Source organism: Bactrocera neohumeralis, unplaced genomic scaffold, assembly GCF_024586455.1.
Source record: "Bactrocera neohumeralis isolate Rockhampton unplaced genomic scaffold, APGP_CSIRO_Bneo_wtdbg2-racon-allhic-juicebox.fasta_v2 cluster09, whole genome shotgun sequence".
NCBI lineage: Eukaryota > Metazoa > Arthropoda > Insecta > Diptera > Tephritidae > Bactrocera > Bactrocera neohumeralis.
Genome location: NW_026089622.1, coordinates 21544495 through 21564103, shown reverse-complemented (window position 1 = coordinate 21564103; position 19609 = coordinate 21544495). Strand labels below are relative to the sequence as shown.

Below are 19609 nucleotides of genomic sequence, written 5' to 3'. Positions count from 1 at the left end.
TTGAGCAATTCGTCAACAACCAGGATCCATAGAAGAGGAGAGAGAACCCCACCTTGTGGTGTTCCCCAACTCACCCTACGCCTCGCACGCGCGCTGCCCCATTCCGTTTCGATCACTCTGTCACACAGAAGACTGAGAATGAGGCACTTGAGGTTCGATTCTACCCTAATACCGTCAAGGGCAGTTACTACTGCCTCCGGTAGGACATTGTTGAAAGCTCCCTCGATATCCAGGAAGGTCCCAACAGCGAAGTCCTTGGCTTCAATGGCTTCTTCGAGCCATGACACGATAGTATGCAAGGCAGTGTCTACTGACCTGCCTTTGCGATAAGCATGTTGTGCTCTAGACAAATAGTCTCTCGGAATGCTCTTCCTTATATACCAGTCCATCAGCCTCTCCAAAGTCTTTAACAAGAAGGAGGAGAGGCTGATTGGCCTGAAATCCTTGGCCGTGACATGGGAGCCCCTGCCAGCCTTCGGGATGAATGTAACCTTGACTCGTTCCCAGGCCCCCGGGATGTAACCTAATCTGATGCAGTTCGCATAGATAGGTGCCAACCAGCTGCATGACACCTTAACAGCTTGTTGCAGCTGCGCTGGTATGATGCCGTCTGGTCCCGGGGACTTGAATTGTTCGAACGAGTTAATCGCCCACGTCAAATGCCGCTCATCCAGGATGCTGACAAAGGCCGCGCAGTCGTCATGCGGCACCCCGATAGATCCCCTAACAGAGGACATGTTACACGGAAAGTGAGCGTCGACAAGCATTTGAAGTGTTTCTTCACTACTGAGGGCCCACTTCCCATTTTCGTCCTTGAGATACCCCAGGGACACTGGGGTTTTTGCGAGAATACGCCTGAATCTCGAGGACTCGTGACAGCCTTCCACTTTTTCACAGAAGCGCTTCCACGAGGTCCTCTTAGCCTTTCTTAACTCGGACTTGTATATTGAAAGTCCAACTTTATACAAAGCCCAGTCATCAGATAACCCACTCCTGCGGGCCTTGTTGAAAAGCCGTCTGCAAGACGCCCTAATATCTGAGAGCTCCATAGTCCACCATAGAGGTTTCTCTTTGCCCTTCGGCGATCTCAGCGGACAAGACCTCTCCAGCGCAGCCTTACACGCCGAGCTGAAGACTTCAACCCACTCCTCCACCGCATCGGTGGTGGCCAACGAGTCCACCTCCGGTGCGCGCGGGAGAGTTTGCCGAAGCCTTCTGCGGTAACCTACCCAGTCCGTGTACCTAGGATTCCTAAAGGATTTCCTAGGCGGACGTTCTCCGACTAGACTAAACTCGATGTACCTGTGATCCGAAAAGGAGTGATCGTCGAGGACCCTCCAGTTCGAGATCAGCGGGGCAATCGCTTGTGAAGTTAGGGTGAGGTCGAGGACCTCCTCTCTGCCAGCGGTCACAAAAGTAGGAGAGTCTCCTCTATTACAAATGCGAAGATCTTCGCCAATAAGTTAGCGTCGGAGCCGATGATGACGCCAGTGCCAGCCTTAGACGCTTCGGCTAAGGTCCTTCTCAGCATTAGGGGAGGTGGCTCCACCACATCATCGTGTGGCATATATGCGGAGATAAGCCAGAAATCTCCGGTGTCACACTCCAGTTTCGCTGTCACAATGTCAGCACTGCTGAAATTAGGTAAAAGAAATACCGTTAATTCATTCCTTACCAGCATACAGGCTCTGTTCCTACCTGCACCCTTGGCCGACAGAAGCCTGTGGCTCTTTGTCCTCAATCCAGATATCCCGTTACGAGTCAGCCACGGTTCCTGGATCAGGACGACATCAGCTCCATCTTGTTCCAGACGGAGCAATAGATTGGCGGAGGCCGCCTTCGCATGCTGGAGGTTAATCTGGAGGAATTTCATCCTTCAGACTTTCCTCCAGGAGCGCTATTTCAGCGCCCAAGTCGTGGTCGTCCCGAACCTCCTCAAACAGTCGTTCGAGGCTGAAGACGGAGTCGCCAATCGACGAACCGCCCCCAACACTCGCCTCATCCGAGAGATCCGGATCGATTTCCACGGTCATTTGACCTCCACCGCAGGCACCGCAGCTTGGGGGCCATCAGCCCTGGCATCAGATGGAAGTACTTTCAGCACTACCATCTCAAAACCATAGCTTATGGCTCCCTTTGTTTTGCTGAGAGGTCCGATGGATTCCGTGTTTAGCATTATCAGCGCTTGCCGATACGGTTCATCAGTCCTCTCCAGCCATAAGACTTTCCAGTCCTGCGCTGGAAGTGAGGGATTGCAATATTTGAGGATTTCCTCAATCTCACTCGGAGTGGAAGGTTCGGCCGGCAGCCAGACTCGAGCCCTGGGACGAAGGGGAAGATCCTCCTTGGCCACGGCCTCCAGTCTGGCATCTTTCCAGACCTCCCCCACCTGAGAGACTGCCTTCTTGTACAAGATGGCCGATCTCTCATCAGCACAACAAGTGAGCTTATGTAGCCCCTGGTGCCAACCGGCACTCACACATTTCGGGGGTGGCCCCGGGTTTTCCTTAACCACCCTCAGGAAGACCGATGAGATAGCCGCTGCTACCCTCTTCCATTCATCATGGGAGATGGCACCGTCCTCTCTACTGCGGTCAAGCACCCCCAGTATTCTGGCCCCAGCACCTTTAGCGATTTCGCTGAAGGTTGGCGCTTTTCCTGTCCGTGGTTTCTTAACAAGGGAGGTTTCTCCCTCATGCGACCTCTGCCGCTTGACCGCCGGTTCTGTCCTGCTGGTTTTCAGTTCTACCCTATCGTCCTCGCTCAGCACTTTCTTGGCCCACTCAAGCGTACTAGCATGCTGCTCAGACACCTGACCAGCATGCTTGTCACCGTAGCGCTCCAAGATTTTGGCCGCCAATCGGCGGTCAGACTTTAGCTTTCTAGCTAAAGCTGCCTTGCTCTTATTCCCTGTGGATCCTTTCATAATTCTAGCTGAGGTTCCCCTGCTAGTGCTGGCGATTCCGCCGCGTATGAATGATCCACCCTTCGCTACTACTGCTGCCGACGGTTTAGCGCCGGTTACCCCCAGTCTGCTACCTACGGAGACACCTACTGGAGTCCTTGTCTTGTCGCTGCCATTAGTCGGCGACGGTTTCGTCGCCATAGGAGCAGCATCCCCACCTAGGTTGGATCTAGGTGCCGATTTCGACAGCCCTTCACCTCCCTTCGTCGTTCTTCCGTCAGTTAAATTGTTATTTACCTTGTCCATGCAAAAAGGGTCCCCACTCAGACCCGCTACCCGCTATCCGTCCCCCAGAAAGGTAGTCGGCTTTTATGGTCCCAAGGTTATCTCGATGACGAGGCCAAGGCGAGGGTTGACGTACGCCCTTATGAGGCAATACGTTCAGAGCCGACCAGCGCAAAGAAGGAGTCATCTCAACATACACCTACCACGCCAACTTAACGACGACGGGGGGGAACGTACTCTGAGGCCTGCCAGAGTTTTAACGGGACGGGGGCAGTCGCGACATTAGCCTGTCAGCCATTTCCGATGAGTGTCACCTCATCGTACTCAGGTGTCAGAATGCCGCCACCACCAGCCCAGGGTTCGACCAAATCTAATAAAAAAGTTTCTCAAGAAAAAACCAGTCCAAAGCCAGAGTCGTCTAGGGAGTTGTTAGGCCGTGAAGGCCGCAGGTCATTTAGCGTTACCCAGGATGCACCAGCTTGGAGGCGACCTGCCTTACATCCCAAAGCATGAAGTTAAGAGCAGCAAATTTAAGTTGGCTTTTAAATAAAAATTCTAAACTTAGCCTACACAACAAAGTCCGGTTACTCAATGCAATCATAAAACCAATTTGGATGTATGGCATTCAACTGCGGGGTGCGACCTGTCCAACCAACATTGATTGATACCACGGTTCCGATATAAAATGCTTACCATGGCACATGCGTAATGAAAGCATTCATAAAGATCTTGATATTCCCATGGTAAAGAAGGAAACAGAGGACAGCAGAAAGAGATGTATTTCTAAACTTCGCTAACATCAAAGCTTCCTTAGTTTTGAAGAGAGTTAAGATTTGAATACTTATTGTTAGGCTTTACCAAGCAGATCAAATAAACAAAGAAATATTGAAAAAAAATCCTGATGCAATAGCATTACGATTTATCAAGAGTATTTTTTAAGCCTTAGGTTGAGGATAAGTATTTGAAGCTACTTCTTCTTCTTCACTGGCGCAGAAACCGCTTACGCGATTAGGGCCGAGTTAACAGCAACACACCAGTCATTTCTGCTTTTCGCAAAGTGGGTCTCCACCTGGTCTTTCCATCAGAGTGGAGGTCTTTCTCTTTCTCTGTTTTCCCCAGCATCTACTGCGTTGAATTCTTTTAGAGCTGGAGTGTTTTCGTCCATTCGGGCAACATGACCTAGCCACCGTAGTCAATGTCATCATATACCTCATACAACTCATCGTTCCATCGAATGCGATATTCGCCATGGCCAACGTGCAAATGAAGACCATCAAGCAGGACGGGAATTACGAGTGACTTATGGAGTTTGGTTTTTGTTCGTCGAGAGAGGACTTTACTTCTCAATTTCCTACTCATTCCGAAGTAGCACCTGTTAGCAAGAGTTATCCTGCGTTGGATTTCCAGGCTGACATTTTTGGTAGTGTTTACACTGTTTACAAGATAGAAGAGATTATCGGCAACTTCGAAGTTAACAGTGACGTGGATGCCTAGTCGCGAGTGCGTATTAGTTTTTCGGGGATACCAAATTCAGATATCGCGGCATAAAGGCAGCTCCTTTTCGTGCTATTAAAGGCAGCTTTGAAATCGACGAAGAGATAGTGAGTGTTGAATCTCTTTTTATTGGTTGTTGATTTGCCAGGTCTAAAGCCGCGCTAATAAGCTCCAATCAGTTTGTTCACGTTGGGCTTTAATTTTTCATACAATACGCTCGATAGAACCTTATACGCGATGTTGAGGAGGCCACTCCGTAGTTGGCGTAGATTTTAGGGCTTTTGTGGATTGGGCAGAGCACGTTTAAATTGTAATCGTTGTGCATGCGGAAGCTGATGCTTGCTCCTTATCAGTTTTTCGCCGCCGTGTTTGAAAAGCTCGGACGACAATCCATCGGACCCTTCTGCTTTGTTGTTTTTCAGACAGGTAATTACTATTCGAACTTCTGCATGATCGGGCAATGGAACGTCTGCTCCATCGTCATCGATTGAGGAATCGGGTTCGCCTTATCCTTGTGTTATGCTTTCGCGGCCATTCAACAGGCTGGGAAAGTGTTCCCTACATAATTTTGGTATGCTCTGGGAATCGGTTACTCGATCACTTCTTTGGGTTTTACAAAAGTATGCTCCGGTCTGGAAACCTTCTGTTAGTCGCCGCAGTTTTTCGTAAAATTTTCGGGCATTACCACTGTCGGCCATTCTCACGTATTTCGGCCTTTCTCTTTTTCTGTCAGCAAATGTGTATCGCTTCTCTCTTCAACTCTCGGTATACATACATATGTATATCCCATCCCGCACGTGTTGCGGTCGGTCGTAACCTTGTGAAGTAGGCAGTCTGTTTTCTTTCCGATACGACACTGTACTTCTCGTCGTACTAGCTGTTCTTTTGCATTTTCCGAAAACCAATGGTTTCGGTTGCAGCTGTACGCTGAAGCTACTTGTTGCTAGGCAGTCTGTTTTCTCTCCGATACGACACGGTACTTCTCGTCGTACTAGCTGTTCTTTTGCATTTTCCGAAAACCAATGGTTTCGGTTGCAGCTGTACGCTGAAGCTACTTGTTGCTTTACTTTTTTCCATGATGGTCTTTTAGGTTTCCGATATTTGAGAGGAGTACTGTATTTCTCGCGGATGCTGAAGAGTATCCAGGAGTGATGCGACATGGAAGGCTCATCGGATACCCTCCGGCACTTCCTCCCACCCCGGAAACCTATCAGAGCTTGGGAAAATAAAGGATGGCTTATTGCTCTTCTTGCATATACTTAGATTGCTATTCAGAATACACTGTATATGTGACTCACCTCTGGTGTTTATACTGGAGCTACCCCATACAGTGTGCCCTGCGTTTGCATCACACCCTAATAGGACATCTTCTTTCCTGCTTTCCTCTATTAGTCTTGTAAGTGGTGCCGGTGGTATGTATGGCCGAGACGAAAAAGAAATGATTTTCCTTCTGTTCCACCTTTACCACTGTGATATCTGCTGTGCTGTTATTAGGACAAAGAAATGCATTTATACTTCTATTGATAAGAATGCATGCCCTAGGTTGACCTTTGTTTCGTGTTTAAAAAATGAAATATTTACTGCTGTTTAGCCCTTTGATGGTGTCTTCATTAACCCAGGGCTCGTGTATTAGACCGATGTCGATGCCGCTCTCGTTTATGAGGGTTGTCAGATTTGCTGTAGCACACTTCGAGTGCTGCAGGTTAATTTGTACGCGTCTTAGGTTATTGGGCATCTCGGGTTTCTTCGATTTCCACATTCCGTAGCACCTCTTCCGTGTCGTCTTCGTCAGCCGCTTAGTCGCCTTGAAAGATTTTTAGCCTAGCTTTGCGAATTCAGAAGCTAATTTTTAATCTCAAACCTTCAAAAACCGTGTATTTATTCAATTTTTTTAAATAAAATCTCTGTTGGATACAACCCCTTTTTTTCGGTATTGCACTTTTTTTTGACTTGTGGTGAAGTGGAAAAACATATAAAAGGTGAGTGCACTTTTCTATCATGGTATTTCGAGCCATACAGAAAGGCACATTGGTAAATAATTAAAAGGTGAAGTGCAGTGACAAAAAAAAAAATAAAATCAAGAAAATATATATATGCACATATATGCACATACGTACAAAACATGCATACAAAGAAACATTGTGGTACAACAACAAAAAAGTGAAATTGAAAGTGCAGTCACCCAACCAAAATTACCAAATAAAAGTGCAGTGAAGCATATTCAAGTGAAAAAACAAAAGGAAAAAACGAAAAAACGAAACAGTGAAAACTAATACAAACCCCCCAACGTCAAAAACAACACAATAATTCTAAATTTTCTAATTCTACTAACAAAATAAAAACGGGCGCGAAACTTAAAACATCATTTTAAATTAACATATAGCAAAACTAAAACTAAAACAAACACCAACACAGCAGAACAGCGGAATAGGAGCGACTAGCGACTCAGCAACAGAACAGAGAACGGAAAGCACACACTCACCCGATTCTGCTGATTCTGGCATACATCTCCCCAAACCCCTTTGAGGAAAATCGAAGTGAGTGTATCCATTCCACATTTGATTTTTATCAAATTATTCTTTGCCCTTAAAACTTCCTTCGTGTATACAATACACACAATAAACACAATCCACAAAACAATAAAAAATATAAAATATATTTATTCAAGTATTTACATACTTGCTAATTATTCTGGCAATACCGCTACGGCTTAGTAACTGTGAGAGGGATACTTGCAAATGCAATACCGCTTCAGATTATTCAGCCGTGAGAGGGATAATTGCAAATTATACGGACAATACCGCTTCAGCTTATTTAGCTGTGAGTGGGATTGCTTCCAAAGAAGTGAGCAAAGGCAGAAAGAAGAATAAAACATAAAAAGAACAAATACAAACATACATATATGCATATATATTATATACATATCCGCAAACGAAATATATATGTATATACATACCAAAAAAAAATAAATAATTTGATATACATATATTTATATATATATATATAAATATATACATTAGCGCTATTAGCGCATATTTCTAACCGCGAATACATAAACGCGAAGTATTACATATTGCCGTAAATTTTCAAATGTTGTATACCTATAAACATAGGATACAAGAAATTAAATAAACTGTGCAGAAAATCAACATTGGTTGAAAAAAATTAAAAATTGCAAGCTTATTACGAGTACCTTTGTACATACATACTATACAAATATTGAAAGTCCAATTTGGCGATTTCCGAGCATTTTCTTGTTCCTTGTCAAACAAGAACAAGCATAAGTGCACATATTTCATTTAACGCATATTATATGCACATAACATCCACACTAGGGTGTGCCATTTTGAGGCAACCTTTTTTTTTTAACTGAAAAACAGGCTCAAAACTTTCGAAATGTGTAAAAAAAAAGTCACTCAAAAGATGAGCTCTTATTATTATTATTTTACGAGAAAACTCGATTTTCGAGTAGAATCGGAATCGAGTTTACCATCCCAACTGGCAGCCATCACGTGCACATATAATAACCTCCGCAGAATAACAACCACAAAAAAAAAACGATTATTTTCCATGTAATTTATATGGAAAACAGAAAATATATATGTATATTTTATTAATTCAAATTTTCTGAATGAGCATAGACTCAAAAGAATCTAAAGCAGAATTCTTAAGAATTCCGAAAATGATTAATGACGACAAAAGCCCATGTACACCCGGGTGTCCCCTCCAAAAAAAAAAAAAAAAACAAACCCGGTGGGACTTTAACTTTCCAGTGAGAATAGTCTTCGTCGCTGAGCTTTAAGCGACCGGTGGGGCCGGCAGGTCGCGGATAGCCGGACGGCCTGTAGTAGCAGGTTAGTTGCGAAATAAGTTTAAACGAATAAGCAATCACTTACGAGAAGCGGCGGGAGTGGAGGTTGCGGTATAAAAGCCAGCAGGACCGTTGAAACTCCTGCGACAGTGGGCGAACCGACACCGCCCCTTTGAAGTATGTGTCCCCCGCAACATGCAAGGGCATGTTGTGTAATAAAAAAAATCCGGGCGCGACGGACCCATAATGGGCGGCTTCCTGGTCAGCGTCTGTTCACCATGTTAGGTGCGGCTGATATTACAACTTGACCGGTACACAGCGCGGCGCACTGGGAGTCCCTGGATATCCTGACAGCGATGTCTCCGCTGGTTGGATGTAAAGGGTGATGTGAGCTTGCTCTGCCGAGGTGTTAGCCGCGTGGCGTATCAGTAAACAGCCACTTCGGTCCCTGGTCAGGGAGTGTGCATTGGGCGCAGGAGTAGTAGCCTGCGTCGCCCCGGGCGAGCGCCGGTCCGTCCGTGTTTTCTGGGACTGGTAAAGCGAAGGACAGGCCTCAGGGAACTGGGGTAGGAGCATGGTCTTCGAGGGTACACCCGTTCCTGTCTATTTCGGCCCGCCCCCCTACACACGATGCGCTGTAAGAACTTAACATATGGAGAATTATCTGAGAAAAGAAACCCAAAATAATAGTAGCAGTATACATGACTGCTTATCGAGCAACGGCACTCAAAGCCCTGGCAATAGGATCGCAGAATCGTCCAGGAGAATGCCGACCTTTAGTGGTCCTTGCGTCGAAGCTGACCCCTTTAGACGCGCACCAAGACAGATGCGATCACCGAAACAGGGGCTCACGGTGGAAAGGCCTGAAAGAGCGAGATCGTCACCACCAGCGCTGCAAGACAGCACGCCGCGAGAGGAACTTACGCAACCAAAAGGAGATATTATGTCTGAGCTGGGAGATATGATCAATAGGCTAACTGAGGCAATGAAGCGGCCTCAACGATCGATCAACAACCAGATACGTGATCTGCTAACTTCGGTGACGAAGCTCCACGAACGTGCCCAAAGCGAGTACAACAACAAAATCAAAGCAGCCAAACGAAATGTGCTTTTAAGACACGCAAGAGTGGACTCAACACCGAAAAGGCCCCGCGAAGATGAGCAACTAGCGCGCAAGACTCCGCCAAAGAAAAAAGCAATACGAGAAGAAATGCAAAAGAGGCCCACTGCTAACAAAAGGACGGATGACGACATTGCTACAAAAGGAAGGAAAGAGAATGAAAAAGAAAACGACTGGATTCAGGTGAGGCGCAAAACGACGAAAACGAAGAAGAAGGCCGTTAATGTCCCACGTCCGAGACCGGACGCAATTATAATTTCACGCTCTGGAAGCATGACGTACAGCGACATACTCAGAGCTGTCAAGAAGGAGGACGCCCTCAAAGAGCTTGGGGAGGACGTGTCGCGCATCAGAAAGATGGCTAAAGGCGAGATACTCCTGGAAATGAAAAAGGCGCAAATGACGAACACGGGTACATACGAAAGGGAGATATGTTTAGGTGACCAGGCACAAATAAGAGCCTTAACCCACGAAGTATCTGTAGAGATCCGCGATCTAGATGAGGTAACAACAAAAGAAGACATCGTGAATGCAATCCAAACACAATTTAATGAGCTAAGCTCCTTCAGGGAAAGCTCAATTAAAAGTATTAGACAGGCATACGCGGTCACGCAGACGGCGGTGATCAGCATTCCGGCATCGGATGCAAGAAAAGTAATTGATGCACGCAAAATTAAAATAGGATGGGTAATATGCAAAATAAGGGAGAAGCCGAACCTTAGGAAGTGTTTCAGATGCATGGAATATGGGCATCTGGCGAGGGCATGTACCAGCGAGGATGACAGAAGCAAGTGTTGAGCAAAATGTGGTGAAGCAGGGCACTTCGCAAAAGAATGCGTCAAAAAACCGTTTTGTGCGTCATGCAAATCAAACGGAAAAAAGGATACGGATCACCGAATGGGAAGTTGGAAATGTCCCCTCTACCAAGCGGCATGTAAAAAGGCGAAATGAGAGTTGTACAAATCAACCTAAGTCATTGCGAAGCGGCTCAAGAGTTACTGAAACAGACAATCTGCGAGAAGAAGATAGATGTGGCGATAGTCTGTGAGCAGTATAAAAACATATGTGCTGGTACCTGGATTTCCAATAAAGAAAGCAAAGCTGCCATATGGGCCTGTGGTGAAAACGCATTCCAAGACAAACCGCTCTTGGGGAAATCATATTATTGCCTCCTCCCTCCGAGTGTACTACAAGGTTTTTATGAACAGATCCTTGATGAATTAGTCCAGGCCGCCCTTACTACTACACCAAATGTAATAGCAGGCGACTTTAACGCGTGGGCAATCGAATGGGGTAGTAGCAAGACAAACCGGCGGGGTAATGCTTTGCTCAAAACGTTCGCCTTACTAGACGCTGTGCTGCTTAACACGGGAGGCAGAAATACCTTCGAGAAGAATGGCCGCGGATCGATTATAGACATTACGTTCGCCAGCAACTCACTGGCTCGATCTGCACATTGGAAAGTGTGCGACTTCTACACACATAGCGATCATCTTGCCATTATGCTTGAAATCGGCAAGAAGCCGCGAAACCAAGGCAGTCTAAAAAAGCCACGGAAAAAAGGATGGAAAGTGGAAACGCTAGATGAAAACATCTTCGACCTCATGCTGGAAGAAAAAATGGGTAGCTCAACCGACTTAGACCGACAAGCTGAAATGCTGGTAAGTCACATAAGTAAAGCTTGCGACGCGGCCATGTGTAGAAAAAGACAAAACACACCCTGAAGGTCCGCATACTGGTGGAACGAGGAGATTATCGCGCTAAGAAGCGAATGTCATAGAGCGAGACGCCTCTCCCAAAGAAGCTTGGGTACGCCAGAACAAACGAGACTGCGAGAATATTTTAAAAGAAAGCGGAATGAGTTAAAAAAGGCTATTAAAAGAAGTAAGACCTTAAGCTTCAAAGAACTATGCGAGAAGGTAGATGAAAATCCGTGGGGAGACGCCTATAAAATAGTAATGGCAAAGGTCAAGGGGGGTAAAAACCAGGCACCAACCTGTGCTACACTGCTAGAGAAAGTGGTGAAAACGCTTTTCCCACCGCAAGAGCAACATACGAGCAGAAGAATACCATCAGTAGTCGAAGTTTTGTCAATCGACGAGGAGGAGGTGGTAGAAGTGGCGGAAAGATTCGGCAATACAAAGGCGCCAGGACTTGATGGCATCCCAAACAAGGCGCTTAAGATTGCTGTTAAACACAGCAAGAAGGCCTTCGCGGAAATTTTTTCTAGGTGTCTAAACGAAGGCGTTTTCCCAAGAGTATGGAAGAAACAGCGCCTGGTTCTCCTCCAGAAACCAAACAAACCGGCGGGTGAGCCGAGTGCGTATAGACCACTTTGTATGATCGACACGATGGCCAAAATATTGGAGAAGTTAATCTGTAAACGTCTGGAACAACACCTAGAAGGAGAGCTGCCCGGCTTGTCTGAAAACCAATTTGGTTTCCGAAGACATCGATCCACCATGGACGCAGTCGGAAAATTGACGGACATCGCGGCTAAGGCCATAAAGGGAACCAGGTGGATGCATAGCCATAAAAAATATTGCGCAGTTGTCACACTTGATGTCAAAAATTCTTTTAACTCTGCATCCTGGCCACATATAATTAGGGCTTTAGAGGCAAGAAACACTCCGGGATATCTACTAAGGATAATCAGTAGCTATCTGTCTGATAGACTGCTGCTGTACGACACCGATGCCGGCCCAAAAAGCTACGTGGTGACAGGTGGAGTACCGCAGGGCTCCGTATTGGGTCCGTTGCTTTGGAATGTACTATACGACGGGGTGCTACGCCTACCGCTGCCAAAAGAGTCACAAATAATTGGCTATGCAGACGACATTGCTGTGACGATAGTTGCGAAAGAGCTCTCTCAAATTCAAAACTTCTGTAATGCGACCACAGCAAAAATTAAGGACTGGCTCACTGAAACTAAGTTGCAGCTGGCTGGAGAAAAGACGGAAGCGGTGCTTATCACGAGCAGGAAAAAATTAGAAACGGTCACCCTAAATATCGATGGATACAACATCAGAACGCAAAACTCCCTGAGATACCTTGGCGTTATGATTGACACGAGATTGAATTTCAAAGCGCATATTGAAAAAGCCTGTAGCAAGGCAGCTGCTGTTACAGCGGCCCTGTCAAGAATAATGGCTAACACTGGTGGCCCTAGTCAAAGCAGGAGAGCCCTACTAGCTAAAGTAAGCCAGTCAACACTGATGTATGCGGCCCCTATATGGGGAAAAGAACTGTGCCAAAAAACTAATGCCAATAAGGCGAAGGCAGTGACCAGGCTATGCGCCATCAGAGTGGCCTGTGCCTTCAGAACAGTCTCACATGAAGCGGCCAGTATCATATCTGGTCTTATGCCTCCGGACCTAATGGCCTCAGAGTTACGTAGAGCATACCTAAAATCTAAAGTTATGAATAGGCGTCTAACAGCTGACGAGCGAAAAAAGGAGAGACAGGTTAGCCTCGAAGAGTGGCAAAGACAATGGAACGCGGCAGAAAAAGGAAGATGGACGCACAGACTCATAAAAAACGTATCAGCTTGGATTGAGAGACAACATGGGGAGACAGACTTTTATCTGACGCAATTCTTGACAGGTCATGGCTGTTTCAGGGAATACCTTTACAGATTCGGCCACGACGAAGACACAAAATGCTCATTCTGCAGCAGTGCCAATGAAAACGCCGAGCATATCTTTTTCTTCTGTTCCAGATACGAAGTGAAGAGAACTACCATCGAGGGAATAATTAACCAAAGGATGACGCCTGACAACATTATAAGCCACATGCTGCAATCAAAATTGGTATGGGCGAAAATGAAAGAGTGGGCCGCAATAGCGATCCACGAACTCAGGATAAGAGAACGACAGCGAAGAAGCTTGAGACCAGCTGAATAACCACGAAAGGAGTTTCTGAAGAGGCATTTTGCCCAGCTTGGTCCTGCGAAGTAATACCTAACGGCGGTCCCGCAGGACCAAATACAAGCTAACGCAGCCGGAGTTAAGGGTTTAGTACGTAGGCGTACTGCTTCGCAAGTCCAGTAAAGTTAGATAAGACTAACTGGGCGTGATCCCGAAAGAGGTGTATCTTTAGCGGGCAATATGAATCGTGCATGCTACCTGTCTAAGGCAGTATCTTTTGGAAGAATTCAAGACAACACAGCTGTCCATTTTGCATGTGCACAATATCGTTGTGGCCATACTAATACCTTTCACTTTAATGAAATATTAATATTTTGTTCAAAGTGAAATTTTTTATGCAAAGAATTTACCTACTTAGTTAAATATTTTTGTTTTAAATTATCAATTGTTATTACAAATGATATAATAGAGCTATAATAGAGCTATTTTATTCTATTATTTGTAAAATAACGTCAAGTTTGTTAGAGCTGTGAATAATTTTACATTTTACATATTAGTGGCACCACCACTCTACCTCCTCTTTCTATCTTCATTCTACTGTCAACTCTGTCGTCCTACTGCCGTTGGCAAATATAGAAATATTCAAGTTAGCGGGAACGACAACTGTCGGCCTGCAGTCGTGTAGTCGTGGAGCTGTCAAAATAACAGTGTCCATAAGAACGTCTGTATTTTAATATTTGACAGATGTAGTTTGCAGTCTGTCGCGCTCTATGTGTTCCGCTCTTCACTCAAAACTAATTTGCATACACAATAATGTTACAGATTTTCATGCCTAATTATTTTGCAATACCTAAAGGTAGGCTATAACTAGCGATCTTACAGGTTATTTCTTACGGGTTATTTCTTACGGGTTTTTCTTACGGGTTATTTCTTACGGTCTTTTTCTTACGGTTTTACTATCACTTTTTTCAGTTAGGTCCTGCAAAATCCTATCTTCTCCAAGCCTGCCGTAAGACTTCGTTCAAAAACACATACTTAAAATGTGCTGTCATGCAAAACAATAGCATTCAACAGACAATAGCCACACAAACATTACTAATTGATAACTCACGGGTTCTTAGAATACATTTTAGCAACTGTTTGTAAATGTACATATTAAAACAAGCCCAGGTCACACAACATAGGTTAAAACAATAGCCAACATACAAATACATTTAGTTATTTAGGATATTTTGAAAAAAATAGTATATAAGGTTTCCAAATTTAAAAATAAAATCAGAATGAAATAATTCTCAGCTCAGTGAAGGTATTTTCATTTCCCCCCACCAGTGGTCAGGTTTGATCAAATCTTCATTGAGTTTTATAACCACTCACCAACATACAAAAACAGAAAATTCCTTTCCAAATATATAATTTTTATAATTTGTTTTTTTTTTTTTTTTTTTTTTTTTTTATACTTTTGTAACAAGTTGCTGCAGGGTATAATACTGTTCACCTAACAGTTGTTTTTGAATTATATAAATGATCAGGATAATGAGACGAGTTAAAAATCCAAGTGACTGTTTGTCTGTCCGCCCGTCCATCTGTCCGTCTGTGAAAGCGATAAATTGAGTGAAAATTGATACATCATAATGAAACGAGGTACAAGTTTTACTTGGCAAAAACAGTGATAACGAGCTTGCAGATGGGTGTAATCATAGTGGTCCGCCCACAAAAACCATTTAAAAACCTGTAAAGTGATGTAACTGAACACTAAATTAAGACATATAGTTGTAACTTGATCGTCAGGATCGCAGGGAAAGGTACCTGTGGTACCGCTAACGATACAACAACCAAAATCGGCTAGAGCAAAAATTATAGGAATTGCTGCTGACATTGTGGAAAGGGGGTAAATCGAAGGCGATAACCCCGCCCACTCTCCATATAGCGATACTGTTAAAACTACTAAAAGCGCGATAAATCAATAACTAAATACGCCAAAGACTTTAAGTTTTATCTCTGTGATGTTTTGGAGACAGATTTAAAAAGTCGGTATCCAAATCGGGCAATGAATGAGACACCACCCTTCTTTAGCTGAGATCACATACATATCTTCAGACTAACTCTACCGATTTCAACTAAATTCAGACCAGAACAGTTCAGGAATCTAGATGCCGAATATGTGGTCCCTTGTGTCTATAGTTGACTTCATGCATCGGCGCAATATGTGGTTAACTTATTAAATTGAGATACTTTATTTAGAATGAACAAAGTGGGGTGAAAACTTACCCTAGATACCATATAACTAATAAGCCTTATGTACCTGAAGGTACCCGCTTTATTCTTACAAGTTGAAGAGTATGATATGTTCTGTTATACCCGAATTTAGCCCTTCCTGTCTTTTTTTGTATTAATACATAATAACTAATTCAAAATCAGTTGATTGGAAAAAAAAATTACGAAGTTACGAGTATTTTATAGGCGTTTACTATACATATGTGCATGACATTTTAGAGTTTAGCGTTTTCCTCACATTTGATGTTTTCAAAATGGTACCCATTATAAATTAAAAACTACTACACCAATTTTTTTGAAATTTTTAACACTATTTCTGTATAGTACTTACCTAATATCAATGTTAATAAAAAAATATAAATAAAAATTGTGATTTCGAAAAACCTTTTCGGCCTTACAATTATCTAACAAATCGAACCTTGCTCTTTCGAATACAGATGATTCAGTACCAAGTTTGGGGCACCGAAATCAAATATTCTTTTTCGACACATTCTCAAATATTTGCTGCCATTACCATATTTTGACTTCTTTTTCGAAAAAATGTAACACAACATTTTTAACAAAAAATAGATTTTAACTTCTTTGTTACACAAAATGCACAAAAGTAAAAGAAGTTTTATTTTGAAAAGTCAAATACATTTAACAAATTTAAATATCTTAAGTTACGATTGACCACAACACGTGCGGGTTGGGATAGATACCGAGAGTTGAAGAGGGAAGCGAGACGCATTTGTAGACAGAAGAAGAAAGAGGCTGAAATGCGTGAGTACGAAGAGCTTGATAAGCTGGCCGATAGGGGAAATGCTCGAAAATTCTACGAAAAAAATGCGGCGGCTTACAGAAGGTTTCAAGACCGGAGCATACTCTTGTAGAACCCCCAAAGGTGATCTAGTCACCGATGCCCAGAGCATACTTAAATTATGAAGGGAACACTTCTCCAGCCTGCTAAATGGCAGTGAACGTACATCGCCAGGAGAAGGCGAACCTGATTCCCCAATCGATGACGATGGAGCAGACGTTCCATTGTCCGACCATGAAGAAGTTCGAATAGCAATTACCCGCCTGAAGAACAACAAAGCGGCGGGGGCCGATGGATTGCCGGCCGAGCTATTCAAACACGGCGGCGAAGAACTGATAAGGAGCATGCATCAGCTTCTTTGTAAAATATGGTCGGACGAAAGCATGCCCAACGATTGGAATTTAGTGTGCTATGCCCAATCCATAAAAGGAGACCCCACAATCTGCGCCAACTACCGTGGATAGCCTCCTCAACATCGCATATAAGGTTCTATCGAGCGTATTGTGTGAAAGATTAAAGCCCACCGTCAACAAACTGATTGGACCTTATCAGTGTGGCTTCAGACCTGAAAAATCAACAACCGACCAGATATTCACCATGCGCCAAATCTTGGAAAAGACCTGTGAAAGGAGAATCGACACACACCACTTCTTCGTCGATTTCAAAGCTGCTTTCGATAGCACGAAAAGGAGCTGCCTCTATGCCGCGATGTCTCGAATTTGGTATCCCCGCAAAACTAATACGGCTGTGTAAACTGACGCTGAGCAACACGAAGAGCTCCGTCAGAATCGGGAAGGACCTCTCCGAGCCGTTCGATACCAAACGAGGTTTCAGACAAGGCGACTACCCAAAGTGCGACTTCTTCAACCTGCTTCTGGAGAAAATAGTTCGAGCTGCAGAACTAAATAGAGAAGGTACCATCTTCTATAAGAGTGTACAGCTACTGGCGTATGCCGATGATATTGATATCATCGGCCTCAAAACCCGCGCCGTTAGTTCTGCTTTCTCCAGGCTGGACAAGGAAGCACAGAAAATGGGTCTGGCAGTGAACGAGGGCAAGACGAAATATCTCCTGTCATCAAACAAACAGTCGTCGCACTCGCGACTTGGCTCTCACGTCACTGTTGACAGTCATAACTTTGAAGTTGTAGATAATTTCGTCTATTTAGGAACCAGTATTAACACCACCAACAATGTCAGCCTGGAAATCCAACGCAGGATTGCTCTTGCCAACAGGTGCTACTTCGGACTGAGTAGGCAACTGAAAAGTAAAGTCTTCTCTCGACGAACAAAAACCAAACTCTATAAGTCGCTCATAATTCCCGTCCTGCTATATGGTGCAGAGGCTTGGACGATGACAGCAACTGATGAGTCGACGTTACGAGTTTTCGAGAGAAAGGTTCTGGGAAAGATTTATGGTCCTTTGCGCGTTGGCCACGGCGAATATCGCATTCGATGGAACGATGAGCTGTACGAGATATACGACGACATTGACATAGTTCAGCGAATTAAAAGACAGCGGCTACGCTGGCTAGGTCATGTTGTCCGGATGGACGAAAACACTCCAGCTCTGAAAGTATTCGACGCTGTACCCGCCGGGGAAAGCAAAGGAAGAGGAAGACCTCCACTCCGTTGGAAGGACCTAGTGGAGAAGGACCTGGCTTCGCTTGGAATATCCAATTGGCGCCACGTAGCGAAGAGAAGAAACGACTGGCGCGCTGTTGTTAACTCGGCTATAATCGCGTAAGCGGTGTCAACGCCAATTAAGAAGAAGAAGAAGAAGTTTATTTGATATCAAAAATGTATAATAAAAATAAATGACCATAAAAGTGATTATGTTGACAACTCTTTATTAAATAAGCGATTGCTAATCAAAATGTGCTCACTTAGACTACGGTAACAGGTGGTCTAGTGTAGGTAGAATAGATGTTGGATAGGCGATGCCATGTTATGCAGAATTGCCAGATATGATCACATCTATCAATTCATTCACACTTCGTCACTAGTTTTGGTCAAAACGTAATAAAGTGGTTTTGTAACAATATTTTTTAAACCGAGTGACTCCCAGTTTACCAGTTCAATCAAGGTAACAAACAATAAACAGTGTGCGCCTAAAAATATGGAATGGTGCCTAAATAACAGCATTATAACAGAAAATTAATAATAGGAACTGAGAATGTAAGCGAAAAATGTCAACATTATCTGGTTAATAGCGCGATTCTGTAAGCAGTCTCTAATCACTATTTGAGAAATTTTGTGGTAAAGTCTCAATTCGTGATTTGTTATTAACTAGTAGTTACTATTCACAACACAGTCTGTAGCCTTTCGTAAAATATTAATATTAGGTTGTCAAAAAAGTCTTGCGGTATTTTCGCTGGTTGGCGCTGAAAGCGCGTAGTTCTAGTTTTATTCGTCGCACCGGGTGAGTTATAGCGCTGCAAACATGGAGCAAAATAAAGAGAAAATACGGCATATTTTACGGTACTACTACGATAAAGGCAAAAAGCATCTCAAGCCACCAATAAAATTTGTGCAGTTTATGGACCCGATACAGTTTCCATTCCACCCACTGAAATTGTCCCTAACTGAAATTCTCAATTTTGAGACTTGTGACTGTATCACTATAGAGAGAATCGTTGGAGTAAATCAAATCTTTTTGATTTGTAATTATCAAACTAAATTGCGTTTCAAAAGAGGACTCTTTTTGTCGCTCATTATCGGCACCAATTACACAAAAATATTTCCGTTTATTGATAAACATGTCCATATAGTAATATAATATATAAAAAAAAATTATTTATATTTGCATATTATATACAAAAAATATGTTATTACATTCAAATTTCCGAACAAAATGAAAATATTATTTTTGAAAACTGATCCCTATGAAAGGAATTTCATGGAAGGAATGAATAGAATAATTATAAACAGTCTTTTTTAAATATAAATCAGAAATAATTTTAAAAACTTCAGAATTTGTGATAAAATAAACATTTCGCACATAAATTTACAACATTTAATTGGCCACATAATAATATCTCAACAATGCAAAATA

General features: G+C 43.6%; 1 protein-coding gene across 1 annotated transcript; it reads right to left on the bottom strand.

Annotated features, from left to right (window-relative positions):
* Window positions 1-2029: 2029 nt before the first annotated feature.
* On the bottom strand, window positions 2030-3106 carry LOC126764663 (uncharacterized). The gene has a single exon (XM_050482322.1). The coding sequence runs from the start codon at window positions 3104-3106 to the stop codon at window positions 2030-2032; it is 1077 nt and encodes a 358-aa protein (XP_050338279.1).
* Window positions 3107-19609: the final 16503 nt, after the last annotated feature.